The 11,022-nt window shown below is 17.2% G+C and overlaps 2 protein-coding genes across 2 annotated transcripts, besides 7 other annotated features; one reads left to right on the top strand and one right to left on the bottom strand. All coding sequences in view use genetic code 6, as the record gives it.

The window, feature by feature from the left end:
- Positions 1-300: 300 nt before the first annotated feature.
- On the bottom strand, positions 301-1,082 carry IMG5_120380 (ras oncogene family protein, putative; the record flags this gene model as incomplete). Its single annotated transcript, XM_004032492.1, has 2 exons — positions 301-718; positions 775-1,082. 2 exons carry the CDS (start codon positions 1,080-1,082, stop codon positions 301-303), a joined length of 726 nt encoding a protein of 241 aa, XP_004032540.1.
- A 790-nt stretch (positions 1,083-1,872) lies between these two features.
- Positions 1,873-1,919: a microsatellite.
- Positions 1,920-2,810: 891 nt separating this feature from the next.
- Positions 2,811-2,842: a microsatellite.
- A 302-nt stretch (positions 2,843-3,144) lies between these two features.
- Positions 3,145-3,213: a microsatellite.
- Positions 3,154-3,192: a microsatellite.
- A 558-nt stretch (positions 3,214-3,771) lies between the features above and the next one.
- Positions 3,772-3,832: a microsatellite.
- A 1,255-nt stretch (positions 3,833-5,087) lies between these two features.
- On the top strand, positions 5,088-6,616 carry IMG5_120390 (hypothetical protein; the record flags this gene model as incomplete). The annotated part of the gene is made up of 2 exons (XM_004032493.1): positions 5,088-6,189; positions 6,242-6,616. The coding sequence occupies 2 exons, from the start codon at positions 5,088-5,090 to the stop codon at positions 6,535-6,537; spliced, it is 1,398 nt and encodes a 465-aa protein (XP_004032541.1). The 3' UTR covers positions 6,538-6,616.
- Positions 6,617-6,859: 243 nt separating this feature from the next.
- Positions 6,860-6,889: a microsatellite.
- An 895-nt stretch (positions 6,890-7,784) lies between these two features.
- Positions 7,785-7,831: a microsatellite.
- Positions 7,832-11,022: the final 3,191 nt, after the last annotated feature.

Raw genomic sequence — 11,022 nt, forward strand, 5'->3', positions numbered from 1 at the left:
ATTATTAAGAAATAAATCAGAATAAAATATCTTTATAATATTTTAAATATAAATATGAAAATATTATTTATTGATGAATATTTATTATTTTATATTATAAACTTCACTAAAAAAAAAAAAAATCTTAAAGCAAAGCTGCTCTTATTTTAACTAAAATAAAAAAAATTAATAATCCAAATTGAAAAAAAACAAAAAAATTTAAAAGAATAAATAAACAAACAATAACTAAAAAAATAAAAAATAAAAAAAAATCTAAATAATAAAATTAATAATCTCTATAAGTAATTTTTAATTTATTCTTCATTTAAAATCGTCATCGTCTTCGTCTGGAAGTTGAGCATTTTCTACTTCTTATAATTCTTTCTACATCTAATCAATGTGAGCTTAATCCATCACGATTTCAGGAGGAGGAAGAGCTATACTTTCCACAAGAACTAAATTCAAATCTCCTATGAGTTTTTTGATAATCCATAAGAAAGGTTTTTCATATTAATAATTAGATTTAGCTGAAACATCATAATATTAAAGCGATCTTCTTCTATGAAATGTTATCTATCTAGCTTTAACTTTTCTATCTTTAGAATCAACTTTGTTTCCGATTATGACTATAGGGATGTTATCGCAAATTCTAGTCAAATCTTTATGCCATTTAGGTATATTTTTATAAGTAATTCTTGAAGTTACATCAAACATCATAATAGCTGCGTGTGCTCCAATACTTTTGTTTGTTTAAAAATATTATTTTTTATTTAGTTTTTTTTTTTTTCTTTTTACTAATATCCTTCTCTTAATCCTCCTAATTTCTCTTATCCGGCTGTGTCCCATAAGTTTAATTTTATAGGACCATGATTTGTACTTAGTATTAAAGATGATATGTTCACCCCTTACGTGGCTATATACTTTTTTTCAAATTCTCCTGTTTAATGTCTTTTTACAAATGTCGTTTTTCCAACTCCACCATCTCCTACAAGAACTATTTTGAATTCAGCTACATATTGCTAGTTTTGATTAGAATGTTAAACGTTTTGCTGTGTATTTTTATTTATTAATATTTGAAGATATAAGAATTTTTTTTTTACCATATGTATTTCTTTATTTTTTATAGGATTTTAATTATTGTTTATATATTTATATAAAAAAAACTATAAATTCTATAATTTGGAAATTAAATGATTTTTTTTGTGTATTTTTATTTTTAGCAAAAATTTTACTAAATAAAAAATTCAAATTCAAAATTTTTTAAATTTAATATATAGACAATAATTTTTTTGATTATTATTTTATTATAAAATATTTCATATAATTTATATAAAAATTAAATTAAATTGATTAACAAACACCGTCTTTTTATATATTAAATTTCTTAATATATTATTTCAATAATTTAAATTTTTAAGAAAATATAATTATATATTATTTATTCAATTAAACAATCTATAGATATTTTATTTATTTTTGTAAATAAATAAATATTTTAAAATTTATTTTAATTTTAAATAATTAGTAGAAAACATATAATATTTTTTATTTTATCAGTATTTTTATAACAAAAACAAAATTAACAAAAAATTTATACTAAAAAAAAATATTGTTACTTTTTTTAATTTTAATTAAATTAAAAAAATACAGAAAAATTGAAAATAATTATATTAAATTAAAGATTAATATTTATTAATACTCTAAAATATTATTTTTTACTTGAAGAAATATAAAAAAAATTATTTTTTTAAATTTTTAACTATTTTTAATATGTTTAGATATATATTTAAATTTATACGACTATTTATTTATTTATATAAATAAATAAATTATTATTTAAAATAATGCATTTATATAAATATAATTTTAAATTTTTTTTAGTAATAAATGTAGTTAAAAAAATATTTTTATATTTACAAATTATTTTATATTTAAAAAATACAAAAAACAAATTACCTTTTAATTGTATAAAATTTATATGAAAATATAAATAATTTTTAATTCTTGAATTTATTAAAAAAATATTAAATATTTTATTAAATTTTAATAATATTATATATAAAATGTAATAAATAAATATATTTGTTTCTATAAGTTATTAAATAACTATTCTATATAATATAATTTTTTCTTTTTTTTTCTTAGTTTTTTTATCTAAGATAATTTTATATAGTTTTTAAGGATATATTAAAATATATTTTATTGTTATATAGTATTCAAATAATTAAAATAATTTATAATACAAATTTATAAAAAAATTCAAATTTAATATATAACTTAAGTTTAATTAGATAATAAAATAAATTTTAGATTTAATATTTAAAACATATATTTTATATATACATATATTTTACATTTATATTTTATAAATATATTAATTTTTTAAAAAAAAATTATAAATAATAATAAATTATTGCTATTTATATAAATAAGAATATCAAAATTTTTAAAAACTAATAATAGAAATTATAATTTTCTTTAATAATATATGGATGGAGAATATATATGTTTTTATTTTTATCTAGTCAAAATAAATATACATTATAAAAATGATTAATATATTTTACTTAAATTAAATTTATTATATATTAATATTTTTTTTATCATTTATTCTTAAGTTATATTTCAAAATAAACCTAAATAAAAAAAAAAGATAATATATAGAACAACTTATTTACTTTATAAATTAATACTAAAAAATTTTATCTTAAAATCACAAATATACAATATTTTATTAATATATATTTTAAGAATAATATAATTGATAAATACATATTTATCTGATAAATAAATTAATTTTATTTTATCTTTTAATAGAAACTTAATTTTATAATAATATAAATTAAAAATAATATAAAATTAATAAAGTTAATTTTATTTTTTAATTATACAATAAATTCGTGTATATTACAAATTAAATGAATTCATAACTTATTTATAAAATCTTTAAATATTACTATTTCTCTGTATTTTTTAAAAATATTCAATCAATATATAGAAAATACAGTTATCTTATTTTTTTCTTTATTAGCTTAATCATTTCGTTTAAAAAAAGTTTAAAAAAATTACAAATTACAGAAAAAATATAACAAAACATTTAAATAATAAATCAAATAGGAGAATGAATTTAAAATAATTAACATTCAATTTCAAAATGACATTTATTAATAAAAGATAATTACATAATAAAATTTATAATTAGAGTAATAAAATATAATTTAATAATAATAATATGATGATTATTCTTATGATATATTTAATTAAGGTAGTAAATTTAACAAATAAAATAATATCAACTAAGAAGCATAATATATTATTTATAAGTTAAATTATATATAATCATCAATTTATAAAATTCCATAAAAATATTGATAAAATGAATATAATATTAACTAACTTTTAGAATTATAATTTTATTTTATAATATAACCCAATAATTATACTATAAATATCTAAATAATTAATATTAATAAAAATAGAATAATCAAAATTATTAATAACACTAAAATTAAATATTATAAAATTTTTATTACTAAAATATTTAATTATTAGATTAAAATTATGAATAAATAATTTAAATAACAATAATAGGATATTATATTAATAATAATAATTTTTTTTAATGTTTTGAAAAATAATATATTTTTATTAATAATCTCAAATTTATTTTTTTATTTATAATTATTTATATTTATCTAATTCTTATATTAAAAATTTTATCTTATTTAAATATATTTATTTACATATTTTATATTTTATTTTTATATAAATTATTTAGTCATTTTTTTTTTTTTTTATACATAGTTTTTATTTTTAATATGATTTTATACTAATTTTTATTTTTTTATTATTTATTATATATTTCTATTTGCTCTTTAAATTAGTTCAATAAATTATTTGATTTCTCTAACCATTATTGCTCTTTTTAATTAATCTCAAATTTACTTTATTTATATTTCTATATGTCTTCTAATGATTCAAAATAAACTTATTATGCAATATTTAATTAAGGTCTTTCCTCTGTATCAATTATCAATTATTAATTAACTATTAAGATATTTACTACTTAAATTATTATGATTTATTTTAGAATAAGATATTAATTTTTTCGCTTTGTTTTTTTATTATACATATATTGAGTTTATGTACATTTAAATATTCAATCTTTTATGTTTTCGTTATATAAAATCATACTTTTTGAATCTATTATTTTATTGATGATTAATTCGTACTATATTTTTAACCTAAATAGACATAGAATAACTGATTCGACTATTTTCTACGTATTTAAACATAAGTAAATTATTGGTTCTATTTATTTTTAACCCTTTATCACATTATTTTAGAAGTTTTTTATATTTCAATTATTTTTTTTACAAATAACAACATTTATTTTATTTAAAAAAAAAAAAAATTTAAATTGTATTTTAACTAATATTTAATAAAATTAGCATTTTTATGTTTTTCATTTGAATTTTTTTAGCTTATTTTTTATGTTCTTCTTATAAATTATTAATTTATTAAAAAAATTCGTTTATCGCTCACTTTAATAGGAAAATAAAAAGATTTAAATTCATGATTAATCTATAGTTAAAAATAATATTTTAAAAAGTTTTAAATATATAAATTTTTAACTAGATGACTGTATAAAATATGAATTCATATATAATTAGTGAAACCTAGAAGTATGTATTATATAATTTTCTATTTAAATAAATATTTATATGATATTCATATCAAATAATTTTGAAGAATAGATTCTAATATTTTATATATTTATACTTATTAATTAAAGTTATAATAAAATAAAACAAATAAAATTTATGTTTATTTGAATTAATAATTCTGAATAAAAATACTTTTTTTTTTAATGTGTTTTAATAATTTTAATTTACTTAATTTTTTATTTTATATATTGGAAATAAAAATATTTAAATTTTGAATTAACAAAAAATATTAATTAAAAAGTTAAAATTAAAAAATTAATTATATTTAAAAAAAAAAATATAAAATATGATAGAGTATACAATTATATAAATATAAAAAATATAATTTAGTTTTTAATTTATATAAAATACATAAAGAAAAAATAAAAAAAATCTAATAAAATGGAAGAAAAAGATTAACGTACAAGAAATATTGAACATTTTAAAATAAAGAAATTAATGAAAAAGCTCCAATTCACCAGAGGACAAGGAACCTCAATGGTATCATTAATTCTTCCTCCTAAAAAGCAAATATCTGATGCTACCAAATTATTAAATGAAGAATATGGTAAAGCTACAAATATAAAAGACAGAATAAACCGTTAATCAGTTTAAGATGCAATGACATCAGCTTTACAACGTATATTTTTTTTTTTTAATTTTTTGTTAAAAAAAAATATATAGGTCTTAAATTATACACTAAAACACCAAATAATGGGCTTATTCTATATTGTGGAAAAGTATTAAATGATGAAGGGAAAGAAATAAAGCTTTTAATTGATTTTGAACCATATAAACCCATAAATACATCTCTTTATTTTTGTGATAGTAAATTTCATGTAGAAGAACTTGGTGGATTATTAGAAACTGAACCTCCATTTGGTTTTATTGTTATGGATGGTTCAGGCGCATTATATGCTAGTTTATAAGGAAATTCTAAAATAGTAAATAATATTTATTTATTTTTATTTAAAAAATAAAAAATAGATTCTCAATTCGTTTTCAGTAGAATTACCTAAAAAGCATGGCCGAGGAGGTCAATCTTCTGTTCGTTTTGGGCGTTTAAGAGTTGAAAAAAGACATAATTATTTAAGAAAAGTTTGCGAAGTGGCTGTATAAACATTCATTTGTAATGATAAAATTAACGTTTAAGGTTTAGTATTGGCAGGTAGTGGTGATTTTAAAACTGAATTGAGTCAAACATAAATGTTTGATCCTAGATTATAATGTAAAATAGTTAAAATTGTAGATGTAGGCTATGGAGGTGAGAATGGATTGAATTAGGCAATTGAATTATCTTAAGAATCTTTAGCTAATGTAAAATTTGTGTAGGAAAAGAATGTTATTTCTAAGTTCTTTGACAATGTGGCAATTGATAGTGGATAAATTGTATATGGAATTAATGATACTATGGCACTTTTATTAGATGGTGTTATAGAAACTATACTTTGCTATGAAGAATTAAATACACTTAGAATTACAAGAAAAAATAAAATCACTGAATGTAATTTTTTATTTATAATTTTTAATATTTTTTTTAAGTTTATTTTTTTTAGAAATTAGTTATATTTATATTCCTCCAACTGAAATTAACAATGTGAAACATTTCAAAGATGGAGAACATGAGTTAGAAAAAGTTGAAGTGGAAAACCTTACTGAATGGTTAGCGGAAAATTATAATAATTATGGAGCTGAATTGTAGTTTGTTACTGATAAATCTGCCGAAGGGTGCTAGTTTGTGAAAGGATTTTCGGGATTAGGAGGATTTTTGAGATATAAAGTTGAAGTAGAACATGTTGTAAATAATAATAATGACGAATATAATTATGATGAAGATGAAGATTTCATTTGAAAGAAAATATATTTTTAATATTAAAATTATTATCGATTATTTTTATTTTTTTGAGTTTTTATGTTTTTTTTTTTAATTTTAAAAAATTAAGTAATTTGCCATTTTATTAAAATATTTTTCTCTTTATTTATTTATAATTTATATTGTAAATAGATAGAGATAATATAAATTACTTATTTATATCTTTATTAATAAAAAAAAATATGAATTAATATATTGTATATAGGTTTATATGAATTAAAAATTATATATAATAGGTAAATTATTTCTAATATAAGCCTAAAAAAATAATAAAATATTATTAAATAAATTTTAAAGTATTTAAGCTAAAATAAAAATAAGTAAAATAAAATAAAAGAAACAAATATTAAATTATTTAGTCTAGACATAAGAAATCATAGAAGCAAATAATTAATATTTCATAAGAATTATCAGTATTCAAATCTACCCTTTTCAGTAATAAAAGCTCCCCCCCCCATAAGCACATAAACTATGTATTCATAATCAAAAAAGAGAAAAATATTTGGAAATATGTTTAATTACTCATTTTTTTCAATAGAAATAAGAAAAATTAGATTAGATTAGATTTAAAGATTAATAATACAAAAAAAAGAAAAAATTACTTAAATTTTAGAGCACTTTAATTTAAATAGGAATTACATAAAATTCCTTAAATAAATATATAAAATTAAAAAGAAATAAGTAAATAAAAAATAAAATTGTAATGTAGTCCTCTATTTTAAATGAATATGATAGGTGCATGGTTAATTTTTCTTTCTTTTATTCTTTTTTAAATTACTCTTTTTTAATTAATAATAGTAAAACTAAATATTTTATAATAATTATACCAATTTCTTAAAAATCATCAAAATATAATAATAATTAAAATAAAAAACAGTCAATTAAAATTGATGTGAAAAAAAAGCTAGAAGCCAAAATAAAAACATTCATACATTCGATAATAAAAAATAAACTATTAAAAATAATAATAATTATACTAGAATAATATAACGAAAAAATTAAATAAAATATTGTAGTGACTTAACTTTTTATTGATTATTACAAAGTCCAAAATAAAATTCTGAATTTTAGTATCGAAAATCAAATTTATGAATATGATTAAATTAGTATATTAACTTCTTAATTAAATTTAAAAACTAAGCATTTAGAAAAATATAATATTATAAATACTTAATTGTAATAAATAAGCTTTCTAAAAAATTCCTAAAAGTTTTAAAGATAAATAAAAAAATTAATATTAAATATTCTAAAAATTATATTATAAATTATAAAATAAAATTAATATAAAACATGAAATTGTATTAATATATATATATATTTATATATATATAAAATACTATTTATATTTTTTTATTTAAATTAAAAAAAATATTATCATTGCTATTATTATTCAAATTATATTGACATTTCATTAAGCTTTTACATAATCTTTTACATATTTGGTCTTAACAAGGGATCAATTTAAAGAATATCTTTAACAAGTAAATACATATCATTAAGGATAACATTAAAAGAATTAATTTAGACTCCCTCATAAAGACGAATATCTTAAACACTTTATTAAGATGGGAAAAACTCAAAGAATAAACAGAGTAAAACAACTCCAAAAGCCCAAACATCTTATTCTTTGTTAATAAACTTTCTCCCAACATAGAAAGATTTGTCATAATCTTCAATATTTTCTTTATTAAAATTACCTTCGTTTTAGTTTTCTTAAAAACCGGCAATGTTTTCTGGTGAAGTAAAGGCTAAATAAGTATCCTATTCATCAACATCAGCTGCGATTTCTTAAAAGAAAATTTTCGAAATATTCCAGTCAGTAATAAAAGCATTAAAATTACTATCTATAAGTATATTTTAAAGCTTTAAATTTAAATGCACAATTTCATTTTAATGTAAGACACACAACCCTTTGCAAATTTAAGAAACTATTTTAAATGACATAGAATAGGAAAGAATAAGATTTTCTTATAGAATTTATTAAAGGTTATTTTTTTTCAAGTCCATAATTAAAAGTATATTAATAGGTCCTTAGTAATTTTCAGCAGAAAAATTATTATTATTTTTTAATTGTTTTGGAACCCATCTCGAAATTCCTAAAATAGGGAAAAGATTAGGATGAATAATACTTAGATTATTCACTAAGATTTTCTTAACTTTATAATAAAAGCTTTTTTTCACAAATTAAATTAATTTTCCAGCATACAATTCATTATTGTAAAGAATTGTATGGACACTTCCAAATTGGCCTTTTCTAATCATACTTTTAATCTTAATTTCTTAAGAAGATATTTCCATTAGTTAATACCTTTGGAATACTTATGCCAGACCAGAGGCTTGGTTTTGGTCGTCTATTATATTATTTTAATTATTCATTATTCGGTACGATTTCAAAGACTATAAAGTTGCTTATGGAAGCATTGCTTTTTAGCCTTAATATATGTTGCTTTCGTATTATTTATTGGAATTCAAGTTTTATATTTGGTAGTTTTATATATATAGGTTGGGTTCTATTGTTTGAATTTTTTATATTCTACGCTAGGATTTGCGATAGAAAACTTCATATTGGAATGTGTGGCAGTTTTAAATTATTTATTGATTTGTTTGGTATAGATTTTATACTTTGTAAAAATACCGAGAGGCTACATTGTTGTTTGATTTATATTTTTGGTGGATTCTACCTAAATAATAGTTAGATAAAATTTTCGAAAGTATTTGTTCGATCATGCTTCGAGAGCACTGTTCGAATAGAGATATTGATTTGTCGAAATAATAATATTCTTTACTTAATGTTTCATATTTTTCCTCTTTTTATTAGGTTTTTTAGGAAAAGAATTTTATTTATTCTTCTGCTATACCTTCTTTTTATAGCTTTTTATATAAAGATCCTAATTTGTAGTAAGTAAATGCATACTATTGTTCGTTTTCTTCTATCAGATCTAATTCTTAGAAACATAATTTAGATGCTTTTAGTAAATCTTTATATTAATTATTTTTAGAAAGAAAATCTGAATAGTATCTTTTTTTTAAAATAAAATAAATTAGTTTATCTTTTAATTTTTTTTTTAAAAAAAAAACATTAAAATATATATGATTTCTTGCTTTTCATTAATTAAATTAAATTCTACTCTTTCTTATATCAAAGGGAAAATATTTGCAAAAAGAAGTTCAAATTAATCAAATAAATTTTATTAAGATTTATTTTAAAGGCTTTTCCAATTTTTATAAACTAAATAAATTTCCAACATTAAATACCTATTATATTAGTAATATTTATTTTCAGTTTTTATAAGTGACATTATTTATAAATTCCATTCAATTTATTTTGTTAATTAGAGTAAAAAAATCGGATATTTTTATATTAAATCAAGTATATAATCTACTTTTTTATTATTATTTAATGTTTCTGATACGAATAAACTGAATAATATTTAATATGAAAAGCTTTATTTTATTTAATTGTTTGAGCAATATTCTATATTTTTTACTAACATATTCAGTAAGTTATCATACAAGTTTTAACAAGTATCTTAATCTTTGCAAAGTTAAAAAAGAAATAATTATTATTATATAATTATTCCTTCATTGCCTTAATATTCATTTCCGTATTAATATTTAGCCGGTAATTATTTTCTTACTACTCTATTGGCAGTAAACATATCTTAATCTACAAGTTAAATTATTTTGTTTACAATCTAAAAGTTTTAGTATAACGGATATCCATAAAATAATGTCATTCCATTTATTGCAATTATTTAATAGAAATAACTTTCTTCGAAATCGGCTTCTATTTTAAATATATTATCCTTATTTTAATTATATTTATATTAATAAAGATTATATTTATTTTACTTATCTACTATATATTTCTGCAAGTCTATATGAAGATAAAGGATCTAAATAAGATGAACCCAAAATATAATTTTAGATTGATTTTTATAAATCTTCTTTGACATATAAAATGTCTTTTTCATAAAATAGTCCTTCCAAAAAATAATGAAAAGGAGATTTATATTAAGATTATTAACGTGCTTTTAAAAAGTCACTTACTTCTTAACAACAATAGTCTCGAAATTCGTCCTTCCAGTTCATAGCTGGAATTCTTAAACTCTATTCTTCTTCAATTTGTTCTTAGTTTTCGTTTTGCATTTTTTTAATTTTAATTTTTTGTTTAAACAAAAATTTAAATGATAATAATAATTTTAATTTAAAAACAATTATTTGCTTACTTTATTTGAAAAAAATAATAATAAAAACATTATTTAAACTATTTTATTAGTATTTAAATTAGTTCTCAAAGTTTTGATATGTTTTTAAATATTTTTTTTAATATTATTAATTTTAATTAAAAAATATAAGTTTTTAATAAATAAAATAACGAAACAAATTTACTAATTAAATATTATTCTTTAAAATGTATATGATATTTTTAATTGCTTCTAAAATTTCATAATTTGTGTATAT

Source organism: Ichthyophthirius multifiliis, assembly GCF_000220395.1.
Source record: "Ichthyophthirius multifiliis unplaced genomic scaffold scaff_1120509250963, whole genome shotgun sequence".
Classification (NCBI taxonomy): domain Eukaryota; phylum Ciliophora; class Oligohymenophorea; order Hymenostomatida; genus Ichthyophthirius; species Ichthyophthirius multifiliis.